The sequence below is a fragment of the Acinonyx jubatus genome, chromosome A1, assembly GCF_027475565.1.
Source record: "Acinonyx jubatus isolate Ajub_Pintada_27869175 chromosome A1, VMU_Ajub_asm_v1.0, whole genome shotgun sequence".
In the NCBI taxonomy this organism is placed as follows: Eukaryota; Metazoa; Chordata; class Mammalia; order Carnivora; family Felidae; genus Acinonyx; species Acinonyx jubatus.
In genome coordinates, this window is record NC_069380.1 from 80,288,166 (window position 1) to 80,303,118 (window position 14,953).

General features: G+C 51.1%; 1 protein-coding gene across 6 annotated transcripts in view; it reads right to left on the reverse strand.

Annotated features, from left to right (window-relative positions):
- Positions 1-3,361: 3,361 nt before the first annotated feature.
- The window catches only part of TUBGCP3 (tubulin gamma complex associated protein 3), a 70,606-nt gene continuing 59,014 nt past the window's right edge, over positions 3,362-14,953 (reverse strand). For 4 of the 6 annotated variants that reach the window (XM_027065245.2, XM_027065243.2, XM_027065242.2 and 1 more), the window contains 5 exons: positions 13,899-13,987; positions 13,646-13,777; positions 9,759-9,899; positions 7,087-7,264; positions 3,362-4,317 (listed from right to left, as the gene is read on the reverse strand). In XM_027065245.2, the coding sequence (XP_026921046.1) occupies positions 4,106-4,317; positions 7,087-7,264; positions 9,759-9,899; positions 13,646-13,777; positions 13,899-13,987 (752 nt within the window). In that variant the 3' untranslated portion in view covers positions 3,362-4,105. The remainder of the gene's footprint in view (positions 4,318-7,086; positions 7,265-9,758; positions 9,900-13,645; positions 13,778-13,898; positions 13,988-14,953) is intronic. The other 2 variants (XM_027065244.2, XM_053217992.1) reach the window with 2 other exon arrangements.

The following is a 14,953-nucleotide window of genomic DNA, read 5'->3' on the forward strand; positions in this document are numbered from 1 at the left end:
ACTTAAGAGGCTGCTCCTCCCGCAGCATGGACAAGGATGCGAGGACACTGGAGCTCTGGCTCATGGGCCCTGCCTCGCCGGCCAGGCTCTGAGACATGAGATGTAAACGTGTGAGGTGTGGACGGCTAGCCGTGCCCTGTCCTAGCCACCAGGACGTGAAGGACGTGAAGGACGGGAAGGACGGGAAGGACGGGAAGGACGTGAAGGCCTTTATCCACAGACTCCGCCACAGCTGTTCACAGCAGCTTTACTTACAACAAATGCTGGAAACAAGGTAAATGGCCAAGAGGTGAATGTGTTTCCTTGTGTGATAGGAGTTAAAAGCTCTCAGCTTAAAATTTTTTCCCAGTGGTTTGCCCCAAACCATTCCACGTACCCGAAGTAACCCTTCACACACTCTAAAGACCCACAAGTTCTCGTCTGTGGGTGTCCCTTTCTGTTCTTGTGTCCTACCGCTTTTACATAGTAGCATTACATTTTTTGATACATGGTTTGACAAATCTGTGTATCTATTATTCTTCCTTTTCAGAAACTAACAACTGAGAAAAAAGCAAACTTCCCACAAATTTTGAACTGTAACTATATCCACAGTCAGAATAAGACAATCACAGCCTGGTTAGGAATTAATGAAACGGAAAATGCACTCCGTGAAAGCCTGTGATGTAATGCAAAGCAGAGAATGATTCAGTCACAAACACAATGAGAAAAAGAAATTCCATACGTTTTCAATTCAGGAAAAAATAAACCAAAAGAGGAAGAGGAACATATTAAATACAGAATAGTAATTTAAAAATAAAGCAAAAAATGGCATCTATGCATAGTCAAATGATAATATCAAGAGATAACTCTTGAAAGACAGAGCCATGATCACACTGGGAAGGTGACCAGAAAGAAAAAAGGAAGCACGAATACGTAATACCGGGAACGAAGGAGCTAGAACTCAAACGTGAGTATTTCAATTACCATAAAGGCATCTACTTAACCATTAATGCCAACAACCTTGACAGCCTAAATGAAAACACGTGATTTCCTAGAAAGAAAAAGGAACCTGGAATTCAGAACCACAGTAGACTAGGAAAAAAGGCTGTTTATGACACACGCACCAAGACGTGTCCGGTGATGACACTGCTGAAACCGAGCAGGGTTCTTGGGAGGAATAATCACAACTTCAGGACCACAATCTTCTGACACAGCCAGAGCATCCGGCATCTTCTCCCCACCAGGTCAGAGTCTAACAGACCCAAGCGACTCCGCCCAAGTCACCAACACACAAGGGAGCACCTCCGCCTTTTACGTAGGCGCTGCCCTCCCTTGATTACCTCCATATATCTGCAAATACTGCCGTTCCTGAAGCGTAAGTTCCTCCGTGCCGTTCCGCATCCCTCATCCACTTACATGCACACGAGCAGGGTGGTGAGTCCCTCTCGCCCACCGAGGCCCAGACGGCCATGCTCAGCTCTACACAGGTCTGCCGGGAAGCCTGGTGGGAGGCCTGTCCTCCCTGCTTGCGGCCACAGCGTCCACACCAATGTTCCCAGCGCTGAGGAGCCATGCTCACAGGGAGGCCACTAGCCCGCCAGCTCCTTGTCCTCAGACCTCGGGTGCTGGTTTCTGGGAACACTCGTCCCTTCACGTAGACTTTGTGCCTCGTGACTCACTCTGAGTATGACTGTGCCTATTTGATACAAGTGCTTTTTTCCGAGTCAGATTTTCACGTTGGCTGACCCATGGTGTCCCATAAAGCCAGGACACGTTCTCCATAGGGCTGGGAGAGTTCCCTTGGTGACAAATGTGTACGCATGAAGGAAAGGTGCCCCCTGCCCCAGCTTGTCAAACCTGCTAACCCAACAGGACTCAAGAGAGGCAAGCCCTGAGCGGAGACAAGCCGTGCCTGCAGCCTGGCACCTGACCTGACCCGGGCGGTAAGAGGCATCCCCAGTGACAGGAAAGCTGGGCTGGGCTCCCCAGAGCTGCCCGGGGCGAAAGGCGTCAGCACACCAGACACAGGAGCTCCATTCATCAAGAACGTGCCCAGAGCCTGACTAGACGCACACAGTTCTGTCCGATCTACACGACAGGCCTGAAAGGTCAGCACCACTACCGTTCTCCGGGTGAAGCAGCAGTGGCCCTCCCAGAGCCACGCCGGTACCTGCCTCCAGGGATGACTCACCGCTCCAGCGGGCTCTCCCACCTCAACCACCCCATGGGGAGCCCCGACTCATCACTGAGGAGACCAGCTCTGTGACAGGTCTGCCGGGTAACAGGACGTCCCCAGTGGGGTCTGAAACAACCTGGACCACCAGCTCCCCTGTGGTTGCCACCTCCATGGTTCTGACCAGGGCCCCCCCCCCCCCCGGGAGGCCCCTCAGAAAGCACCTCCATAACCCACTCATCACTTCCTCCTAAGCTCAAACGGAGTTTTAGTCACCAAATCTGGATTAGCATTTTCCAGAGTGGCTCCTAAGGAAGATTAGAAGAGAAATGCTTTAAATAAAATAAAAACAGGTTCCAAGGTCAACAATCTTAGGGAACTTTCTCTGGGAGATACAGGTAACCCCTGCTTTTCAAAAGCCCCCATCACGCCACTTGGCTTTCACAAAAGGCCCACATCAGTGCCTGTCTGGAGAGGATCTTCCAGAGCATTCAGGGCTGGCTTTGCAGCCCAGCACCCTTGGGGGACTGTGCTCCCATCATTCTGCTCAGCAGCCAGCCAGAGTTCTGCACCGCGTCTGCCGGCACCCGGGCCTTCTCTCGATCCTGTGCCTCTTCCAGCAAGATGCGTCCCGAGAAAAGCCTAAGAAAGGTCGCTTTGGGGCGGGGGGCGGGGGGGCGCAGACACTCCTCCATACACGTCACAGCGGGCTGCTACTTTGCTCTCCTCCGTCTCGGCTCATGGAAGTCCTCACGGGAGGACCACTCTGGACACGGCACTCCCTCGCTCCTGGGAAGCGTTCCGGGACAAAACCCTGCTCCAAACTCCAATTTTACAAACTTTTAACCTAAACTACACTGCTCTCTTACAACGTTCAGATGCACTCTGCAGAGCGGGGACCCCCCAAGAGCCCTGGGGAACTGGGTGGGACAGCAGAGCGAGCTATGAGGGCAGCGCCAGCCCTGAGAGGTGGCCGCCCCCCTCCACACCAAAGGGCATGCGGGCTGCGTCCTAGGTGTCACCCTCGTCCCCACGTGTGCCCTGCCACCTGGCGAGGGACCAGCTCTCCTCACAGCTGCTCCATTCAGGGAGGAACCGATACAGCTGAAAGACTGCTTTTAATTTTCTAAGTTTCACTTATGCAACATAATAAAGGCGGATTTATGTGACTTGATGACGTTTTTACAAAAAACAGTTCCCCACACCTGGTCAGTATATAAATATTTACAATGAAAAAATAGGCAAGGGAAAAGGAAGCCTTCCATATTCATGTCAGTTTCTTTAAAATGCTCATCAGAATTTGAAAATAAAATAGTTCGTTCACTCTCTAGTCTCTATTTACATCGTCCCGACGGCTGAGGAAATCTGGGCTTGAGGGTGGCTGTTCAGATCACCGGGACGTCCTACGCTATTTTAGAGTAGTTATCTGAAAGAGTAAATTAAATATAAAAATGTAAACTTTGAAAGAAGGATAAACGTGTAAACGTTCTTACAGAAGTTGACATTTTACACACTACAGACCAAAATAAAATGCTCTGTATATTTTCTTAGCAGGGACATTCTGTTTCAATTGAACTTGATCATATAACAAAAATTGCCTCTAAGGAGGAGGTTAAAAAAATAGCAAGAACAAAATTACCATCTTAAGTGATGAACATCCATTTGCTCTAATTTTCTCTAAAAGCAACAGGGATTTCTCAAAAAGTGACAAATATAAATTATATCATGGAGAGCTTAAGAAGCCTCAACGAAGTATGGTATCTCGTAAATACGAAGACGTTAAAAAACAAACTTGAGTAGTGCAAACGGGCCTGTGTAACTCGGTGACGTTACAAATACATCCACTCCGTGTGTGACGACAAGATTTGGATGTGACAGATGCCGTGCCCCCAGGAGCTTCAGGGGCTCGTGGACGGCACGCCGGCAGCCTCGCGGGTTTGCACGCGAGCGTGTTCACCTCGACCCGCAGTCCCCGGCACAGGCAGCGCCGGGGGATACGGGAGGGCTCACGCGTGAGAGCCACGCCGCCCGCGGGAGCCCAGGGACACCCGCAGCCTCGGCTCTCGGGCCTCGTAGTGCTCGTTGAAGTCCAGCCTGAAGCTCAGGAAGCGCAGGCTCTCGTCGGAGCTGGTCGTCAGCAGCACCAGGAACTGCTGCACCACACCCTGGGGACAGGAAAGGAACAGGCACGTCAGTGGGGGCCCACCCCCGTGGCCTCAGTGGGCTGGGATTTCTGTCCACACCCACGGTCCTGCATAAACCCCCACTGCGGCAGGCGTCCCAAAGGAGGGCAGGGTGTGGGGAGGAGATGCCCATGGGCACAGATACAAATGCGCTATCAATCGATTTTATTTAAAAGAACCAACACGTTTCCCTTTCTGCCCTAAGTTCTGTAAGAACATGCAAAGCAGTGAAGCTTCTGATGTTCAAACAGCCTATTCTTTTTATTATGTTTAACCTTACGCTCTTAGAAATGTACCCTTCTTTTTGATGTTTATTGCCGAGAGAGACAGACAGAAAGAGAGAGAGACAGAGCACGAGCAGGGGAGGGGCAGAGGGAGAGGGAGACACGGAATCCGAAGCAGGCTCCAGGCTCCGAGCTATCAGCACAGAGCCGGACGTGGGGCTCAAACTCAAGAACCGTGAGATCATGACCTGAGCCGAAGGTGGACACTTAACCGACTGAGTCCCCCAGGAGCCACTTTTTATTTTAAATACAAAACCCAGAGTTACATTTTCATCTTTCCCTTGAGTTATTTAGAGGCCTGAATCAGAAAGCCCTCACAGGAAAGCACAAGGCAAACACGAGGAAGGACCAGCCTCTAAGGCACGACCATCAGCTCCCAGGCTGAGTCTCCTTCCTGAAGATTCACAGGCAGAGTGTGGAGCGTCACCTCCTTATCGAGGGGCTTTGTAAACGTGAGGGGACATGACTGTCCTCAAACCTTCAGACGTCAAAACCCAGCTACTTCTCTGCAGGGTGGAGTCACTTAGGAGCACAAACCCCACCGTCAGGTTCCTGAGTCACAGCCAGCAGGCGTGTGTCCGTCAAGCAGGTAAGGTTTGTCCCCACGCCTGCAGACCCGCAGGAGGTCTCATGTGCAGAGAAGTCCTCGCTGAAACACCACATGCCACAGTCCTCCCAAACCCCAACAGCACCTCGGTCCCTGTCCTTGCTCCTGGGGACTCGGGCATGTGACACCAAGGGACACACACTGAGCTGGAGCACAGCAGGGCGCTGTGGACACCCGTGTCATTCTGGGAAACAGAGGGCTTCAGAGACAGTCTCTAAGCAATTCTATCACAATTATATAAACAGTGGCTCCTTGCTGGGCAACAAAACAGACGTGTGAAGGTCACTACGGGGACATGTGAGGGACAGGTCTGTGCTCAGGCTGGGGACTCCAGTCATGGCTCAAAAGCAGAACATGATGGTGGCTGTTGATGCCCTGCTGTTTCCATAATTCAGAGAACAGAAGAGGACTTTTCTGTTAAGGGAAAAGAAATCCCAATGGCCATGATTTAGAAAGAAAATTAAGACTGTAATTTCAGTAAAACTGGGATTATACAGATTAAGATTCCTTTTCAAAAATGTATTAACTCTCTCAGGAAATATGTAATCACCCCTATCTCTTTGAGAAACAAGCATGGGGACAGGCATTTTCAAGATTTCTCTGCAGGAGATACACAACTCTCTTAATAGTAGCAGTGCACCTGCAGGCTCAGTCAGTTCACTGTCCGACTCTTGATCTCAGCTCAGGTCATGATTCCAGGGTGGTGGGATCGAGCCCCATGTTGGGCTCTGTGCTGAGTGTGGAGCCTGCTTGAGATTCTCGCTCTCTCTCTCTCTCTCTCTCTCTGTCCCTCTCCCCTGCTTGTGCTCTCTCTCCAAAATTAAAAAAAAAATTTTGAATTAAAAAAAATAATATGGAGCTGACCATTAGGTATCCATTTTTTTTAAGTTTATTCATTCATTTTCAGAGAGAGAGTGAGTACGAGCAGGGGAGGGACAGAGAGAAAGGGAGAGAGAGAATCCCAAGCAGGCACCATGCTGGCAGTGCAGAGCCTGATGTGGGGCTTGAACCCATAAACCGTGAGATTGTGACCTGGGCCAAAATCAATATTTGGACACTCAACAGACTGAGCCCCACAGGTGCTCGTAGATGTCCATTTTTAAGAAATGTGCATACATGCTATTTCTGCACACGGAGGTCAAGTAGGTATTTCATTATGAAAACAGTATCCGGTGAAGATACTTTTGCACTGAACACAACCCCATCATCGTTAGGAAACATATTTTCAACAAACACGCAACAGTCACTAACGTCAGAAGACACTTGGGAAAGGGACAAAGTCTTTCCCCGCCCACGTCACGCGGAAGACCGCCATCAGAAGTGTGAGGACACGGGAAGAAACTAGATGCCCATGAACAGGTGGCACCTTCGTGTGAAATCCTGAACCAGGTGGAGACATTAGCACACAAATATGTAATTTTCAAAGGTTTTAACATCAATGCTCGATTTGTCTTATTAGTTACCAGCAACCAAATGTAAAAATTCTTCACAAAATCTTTTCACCTGTATCTCCATCACTAAAATCACACTGAGAACAGACGGAACCAGAAGGCAAAACCACCACAGACATAAAAGGCAGAGCCCATGGACTCTGGGCCTCGGCGTCTCTCTCAGCCTCCCAGGGCTGTGTGCCAAGTTCAGCGCCCGCTGCCCTGCGAGCCCGGCTCCTCCACAGCCCCCCGCACGCCCGCGGCGCCCTCCGGCCTCACCCCGGCCCTCCCAGAGCCCCCGCCCACCGCCGACACCACCGGAACCCTCCCAGGCCAGCATTGGGGGTGAGCCCAGGGTCCCTGGGAAGGTCACAGCCAAGACTGGGCACCACCCTGGGTGGAGGGTGGACCAAAAGGACTGTGTTCTAACCATTCTGATGGCAACGGTCTACTGCAGGAACACACCAGTGTGGTCCGGGCCCTGCCAGCACCTGGTAGAAATGGGCCAGTATCCGCAGCTGCGAGCACATTTTCGGGATAGATTCTCGAAACTCTTGAATCCTCCTGTTCTCCTCCTCCTCCTCTGCTGCCGTCACTCCCCACCGGCCCTAAAGAATGGGAAGGACCAGATGAAATTAAAATATGGGTGCGAGAAGCCGCCAGGGAGGACGGGGCTAGAAGGGGAGGGCGGGGAGAGGCGTGCTTCCCGCATCCTTTTGCTGCCGCTGAGCACAGACATGTTCCATCAGCACACATGGGCACAGAGAACGCCCTCACGCTTAGTGACTACGGTTTTACAGTGCGTACGTAGCACATGACACTTCTGATAATTCGTCAAGCCAAGCAGCCTCTCGCGCCGAGCAATGCACCGGTCCATCACTGCGCGCTTTCTCGGCACACATAGCACGCACAAAGGGGGGCCGACTGGCCCAAAGTGGGAGCCCGTGAGCCCTTGACGGTGGTGGGAACACCTCTCGCTACTTCTCCTAAGCATGCCGGCTCTTTCTGCACTGGAAATAGACCTACTTCTGGTTCTAAGAGACTGTTCTCAATGGGCAGTGAGTCTAACTAAAGGGCTTTGCAGCCGGCCTGCACAGGAAGTAGTGTAGGAACTCAGTTTATCAGTGGGAACGCATCCTGGTAAGACAACGATGAAACACTGGTTTCTCTTACAGCCGCTCTTTCTGTGTCCTCTGGAAGCTTTAGCACGTCACCCTTCCTGTTCAGACTCAGCCCACCGTGCTGCCTGTGGGTGTGAGGCAGGGCCAAGCCACAGCTGCCTGACTCCACCTACTGACAACCCATCGCCCACTGTCCTCAGTCGGGAACTGACGGTCCCAGGAGGCGTAGGGCCGTTTCTGGATGTCTCTCTGCTCACAACTGCCCGTGGCGGCGCCACCGCCGTCCTGCTCCCTGCCGTGTTTTCACGGCTAAGTCCCGAGTGCTCAGGTTACTCAACGTCTCTTCTCTGCACACCAGGCCCTACATATTTCCACATCAACTGTAGAGTTGGTTTATCATTTCTTACCGAAAGAAAAAAAAGTATGAAGGCCCACAAAAATCCCAGAACTGCTGGGATCAGAACCGGGATGGAACGGAGTCAGTTCTCCAATCCACGAATACAACATACTCCACTCAGGGGCCCTTGACGATCTCTGTGACGCAGCAGTTCGCAGACCTTGTTTGCCAAGGGCCAGGGGGCACACAGCGTGGGGTCTGTGGGCCGCCAGGCCGACACCATCATGGCGCTGCCACCAGCCCATGCGGGCAGCCACGGACGGCTGCTCCAGCACAACTCCGTCTGCAGGAACACTCAGGAGGCCGGGCCCCCGTCCTCGCGCACAGTCTCTTGAACACCACAGTGACCCTAGGTCCAAGTGACTGCCTCTGCAGTTATTTTGCCCACTGGATTTAAATAATTTCTCCGAGACAGTTAGAGCTTTCAGCCGTCCTATGGTATCCCTAAGCACATCTGAATGAAACACACCGAATAGTCCTGACTCATTATGTAGATGCGTTCCACTCCGGTGCTGATGGCTTACAGTCTGGAGAGAGAATGTTCAACTCCCACACAACTGGCCGCCCCGCTACTACAAGAATGTGAAAATCCCAAGGACTGATTTTTGCAGATTTTATATAGTTTAGTAATTCTCGAGAAGGGTAAATTCTGCGGGGCTGTGGGCAGCTTTACAAATCACAGCAGTAACTAGCTTTTACTGAATGCTTCCTAAACGCTAAGTCACTGGCGTGCATGACACACGCCAACAGGTCACCACAGGGTCTTACTTCACTCCCCTTTCATAGACAAGGAGACCTGCCCTGGAGAAGTCAAGCCACCCAGAAGGATGCCACCAGCAAGCACGGCCAGGGTGGAGTCTTTGGTCGGTCTGGCACCCGGGTGTGCCTGCACACGGGCCAGGCGGCATTTCGGGGTCACACACACACCCCCATCTCGGCGACAGTAGTGGAGCAGGCCTCTTCCTGTTCCCAGAAACCCTGAGGGGACGGCATGTGCTCTAAGTGGTTGTGAGTTTTCCACGTTAAATAGGGTCCTAACACAAATTTTAAGGAAACAGTTAAAAATAAAACTAATCAAACTGTGTTAACTGAAAAATTTGTCACTCAACAAGAAGCACCTTGAAAAGGTAAAAAATTATACAGATTATATCAGATACAAGAAGTCTCCTAAACAGCCCAACTTGCTCAATAAATCTTCACAATCCAAGGTCACGGAGGACACAAACATACTTTAGGGAGGTCACTGAAAACAGCCACAAGTGCACAACTTAAGTTCCCACGTGGACACACACAGCCACCAGCTCCAGGGGACAGGTGACGCAGAGCTGGGCACCGTTTGCAGAGACGTCAGCACCTCCCTCACGGGATTCCCGCGGGTGCTGTCTTCATTTATCTTTAAGACAGGATGACAGCGATGGTGACCGGTCCCCTGGAGCAGTCAGCACCGCCTCAGGACTCCGCACGCAGGTGTGCACACGGCGTTAGTCAAACATTTCAGCAGGGAAGTTACCTGTCGTATTCATGACTATGGTGGCAATAAGCTCATTTTTAAACCTGGTAACCCCCCCGGTGTCACAGCCATACCTCGACTTCATTCTGTTTCTTTTTCTCCTCAAACTGTAATCGTCTCTGTAACTCTTCTAGAGCTGCTCTGTATATCGCATCTTGAGTGTTCTGAAGTTCGATGATCTGATCAAACACGGCTCTTAGTTGATTTAAAAGTGCCTGAGGACAGGAGACAAAGATTTTTCTTTTAACGACTAGAGCCCCAACATGCTCATTCCGAAGTTGTTCCAAAGAACATGGACGAATAGTAAAAAGGCACGAAGAAACAAGATATCAACTCACACCCTCAAAGGGCTCTGCCTGTCCACTCGCGCGTACTGAGCACGCACCATGCGGCACAGGGTCCCATGTCACCCACACCCTCAGAGCACATCACAAGCCACAGCGCAGCCCCAGGAGCAGAGATACTGCGAGGGCAGAAAGGAACAGGAAAGCAATTCCATTTTCTCCACCCTTTGGAGCCACACACACCCAGATCAGACATGGGAGATATGAGAAAAGAGATTCTTAATGAAATAAAAGAAGAAACAGATTCAGCACAGTTTTTAAAAATCAGCTCACAGCAGGCACACACGGACGGTCCCACACTGGAAGCTGCCAGTGTTTGGGCCCAGTGTCTCCACGCTGCACGGCGCCCTCCACAGGTACCTACGAGATTTCAGGTGGGCTTCCTCCCAGTGCGGCCCCGAAACAGAGCTCAGCAAACATCATTTAGGTAGAAGCCAAAGACACATCCGTGCAAAATGCCACATATGCATCCAAGGTCCAACAGCAAACACAAAGACAACTGGGCCAACGGTGGGGATGGCAGAGGTGCGGGGGGGTGGGATGTGAAACCCAATAAACACAAGTCTTTCATGGATGGACAACAGCGCCCCATGACTGAAGAGGGGCGTCTACTCGATCCTCTGCCAGCTTAGAGTTTTAAAAAACCCATTAACAATTTGAGAGGAAGAAAATGTTGAAATCACAGGAAAAAAATCATGTTAAAACGTAACAGCCACTCATGATTTATCCAAAGCATCTAAGCAAACTAGGACTCAAGGACCCTCTGTAATCTGATAAAGGTCCTGGGAGATCTGGCGACATCGCAGTCAGGGGTGAAAGAAGAAAATGTGTCTTCCATGTCGGGGATGTGGCATGTGTGCTCCTGGTTGACCCAGCTAACATCCTAAGTCAAAAGAGCCAAACATACCCGTGGAAAGGAAGAAACAAAATGGTTTTCCCTATAAAAACGGGACCTACGCGATCTAGAAACTACTAGGATAAAAAAGCAGACAAAAGAGCAAAATGAAATCGACAGCATCCCTACAGACGAGCCAAACCGCACACACGTACTAAAGGCCTACAAGAGATGTGCAGAATGTTATGGGACAAGATGATGTGACTTTACAGAGAAGCAGAGGAGAAGCCCAGAAAGCAGAGGGGCTCCAAGCTCACGGGCAGGTGGAAGCAGTGAGGCTGACAGGCCCGGCCTACCGCTGCTGGAGAAGGAGCTCGGGTTGGTGAGGGCATGTGCGAGGCCACCGTCACGGCACTGTCTACGGGACTCACTGCACCCACTCAGACACGCCCCCGCACAGGGCTACTAACTGCTGGGCATGAACCTCACTACCTTGTAGCTGCCCCCAGGGTGAGGATGCCAGGACCCGGGGCAGACACCAGGCTTACCATAAGGCTACTTGTTCTCTTGCTTAATAACAAGAAAGCAAAACAAAAGATGGACGTGGGCTAATCTTTTGTTTTTAAGAAAGATGTATTCGCTACTTAGGAGCGGTTAACTACTGTACGAGGTGACAGAATGCTCTTTCTTCACTCAGGGTGCGAGGAGGACTCTGTCAGCAGTATGCCCGCACGGCACGGCCGCGACCGTGTGTTCTGGGCCACCATCAGTCGGCAGCAGAGTCGGGTGGGGTTCAGGTCCTTCCTTGGCAATGCAGAGGCGAGGATCATGTGTGTGCACACCCACAGGATGATGCAGTATCAGAAAGCCTTACTTCTGACTAAGGGAGACACCAAAAATACACTGAATTTTCATAACAGATTGCTTGAATCTATTCTAGATTGGGTTCCTTAAAAAACAAGACCTCTAGTGATTATTTTAAATCATCAAATTAAAAGTAAAACTAGGAGTGCCTAGGTGGCTCAGTCAGTTAAGCGTCTAACTCTGGCTCAGGTCACGATCTTACGGTTCATGGGTTCAAGTCCCGCATCGGGCTCCATGCTGACAGCTCAGAGCCTGGAGCCTGCTTCTGATTCTGTGTCTCCCTCTCTCTCTGCCCCTCCCCTGCTCGTGTTCTGTCTCTCTCTCTCTCAAAAATAAATTTAAAAAGAAAAAATTAAAAACAACATTTTAAACTAAAACCATCAGCAAAGGGGCCATTTCAAAAATGGACATTAAGTCTTTAGCGTACGGACTTCTTCACTGAAGGAGACATAGGACCAACTCACATGTGAACTTTCCACGACCACGAGAAAGTGTGTTACAGGTAAAACATTTTCTGCTTGGATTCTGCTCATGTCAGTGGGAATCTTCTGGAGGCAAGAGGTGTGACTGTTGCATACGCGACTGTCCCGTGTGGCTGAAATCACACGCGGTCGGCCGCTGACTGCTCCTCACTCCCCACGTAGACTGAGGTCAGTGTGGGTGTAACCCTCAGGAGCTCACGCATTACACCTGCCCAAGCTCGATCTCTGTAACACACACAGAATGGCTCTGAACCATTCTGGACCTGACTTACACACAGGTCACTATCCGTCGTGCATCAGGCGCCACCACGATGGATGGTTTCCATCAATTATACCATTAACCCCCCACAGACCTATGTGAGAGAGACGAGCGTCACACCCGCTTGACACGACAGCGCTGTGCCCACACAGCACACACGGATGCACATCCGCAGACAGGTAGCATGCGTGCCGCCAAGCAGACAAGATGACCCCACGAGTGTCCGGCAGCTCAGCCGATAAAGACGAGACTCACTAACAGTAACCAAGGCCAAAAGGCTGCAGGCACACAGTTCTTACGTCACTCATCACACCGCCAGTGCTTTCAGTTACTTCTGTGCCATCGTTTCAACCCACTTACCCAAGCATGTGGGTAATCGACTCCCACCCAGGAGCACGTGAGCGCTGTGGTACGCGGACGAAGGCGGTGTTCACCAGTGTGGCACACTAACACCTGCTTGCCCGGGGAACGCAGCTGCGCCCAGCGTGAGCCCCCAGAAGCATTGTGCTCCCCTCGGGGAGCTGCTGGCTTAGCCAGACGCGGCCCTCCACGAGCCCAAAGTCACACATTTAGTGTCAAAAACGCGCCTGACATTTTGACTCTTACATCAGAATAGATTTCCCCGGATGTCCGAATAAAATCACGACTCCAGAAGGTTCGGCCACGTGAACAGCCACTTTCGGAACAGGGGCCCACAGGGAAGCGATGCTAACAACCAAGCCAGGGCCGCGGAACACAAGCAACGCTTAGAGTTCATCTAGACAAATACTGTTTTCTGACTTGTGCAGCCAGAGGCTCGCTCCGTGAAGGCACACACAGGAAACACCACCGTCCCTAGAGAGCACGTGAAGGCACAGCCCCGTGCTCCGCACATCCTCACACCCTCTCCTGAACGTGGGCAGTTCCTACCGCTCGTGGTTCACCTGTGTCTTCCGAGCCCAAGAGCCCACGGGTGGGTGAGAGCCCACGGGTGGGTGTGAACACATACTTCACCAGTTTCATACACATTTCAGAGCGTGTTCTTATTCTAACTCTGCCCAGAAACGGTCAACCTTGAACTCCAAGTGATTAGTTACCACAATGTGGGCATCAGGCGATCTCTAAGATCTCCCTGGGACAGGAGCCCAACACACAGGCCACACTACTGGTCTCCGTGTAAAAGGCATGTCCATCTTACTCTGGAGTCGGCATCCAGCAGACAGCGGGAGATGATGGTGTCCAGGAACACCTCGTGTGCGGCGATGATGTGGTCCAGGTCCTGGGCCTGCTGCACCTTGTTCCAAAGCTCATCCCAAGAACACTCAAGCACCTAGGAAACAACAACGTGAGACTCAGGACGGAGGTCGTGTCTTCCTGGTGTAGGGTCTTTGACGAAACTCACCACATAAGACATCGTGACTTATTTAAACCAAAGGGTGCTCAGGAAGTACCTCGAATGTGATGTAGTACTGCATCTGGTGGATGAAATGGACCATCTCGGACGCCAGGATGTGGCAGTGGTGCAGCACCCCGGAGAACTCTGCAAGAGAGCCACAGAGCTGGTGTCACACACACAACACGCTCAAACGGCACACTTGCTCCCACCCGTTCATCTGCAATCACTTTCAAAAACAAACAATCGCTGGCTTTAACTCTTAGCCCCTTAAAACAGGGAGCAGTCTTTCCATGGTCAACCTCCGTGCCATTCAAGCTACACAAGGGTTTAGCTAATCAACAGCATCACGTTACTTTACGTGACATAAGGACCTGACAAGGAACAGCACAAAACAAAATATTTGCATCTGAAAATTCAGTAGACAAGTTGCTTCACAAGTATGAATTCACGCTCAATGCCGTGGCTTCTTTACAACACGTGTGCTGCTGTTGCGCGAGACCTCGGGACTCCCAGCAATCTGGAGACAAAAGTGACATTTCCTGAAGGGCCGAATTAGGACCTCGTCACCTGAGAGACAGGTGAACTGGGAGGAGATGGGCCTGAGCCCAGACTCTGCTTCTGTTCTTTGCAAGATTATTAAGCCATCAAAAGGCTTGAAGGTCACCATAGAACAGCCGTTCTCTGCTCACACTTCCAATTTTTCATTCAAAGACTCCACCAGAGTACCAGAGCCACCACAATAGAGGGTTCAGTCAGAGATGAGACCATCAAAGGAATGGTTTAAGCACATTTATTTTTGTTTCCAACCCAAATGCCTTTAATTGCGTGGTTAAATAATCATCGCTGCACACAGTTATTCGAGAAACCATTCTTGTCCCTTTGTAATACAGTAATAACGAGGAAGCAAAATAGGGACTTGTAGAGAAACAGTGGTGATGCATACTTTAGAAAACAATCCTTTCTCCAGGTTAAGGGGTATGGGACACGTGGGGACTGTGCTGGCTGGCGGAGACAGCAGGCCCCCTCAGAAGACGAGCCTGAGCGACAAGCCTCCCGATGTCTTCCCTGCCGTCGGGAGCCTGCCGTCCGTGGCTGTGGTCAACTGTGTCG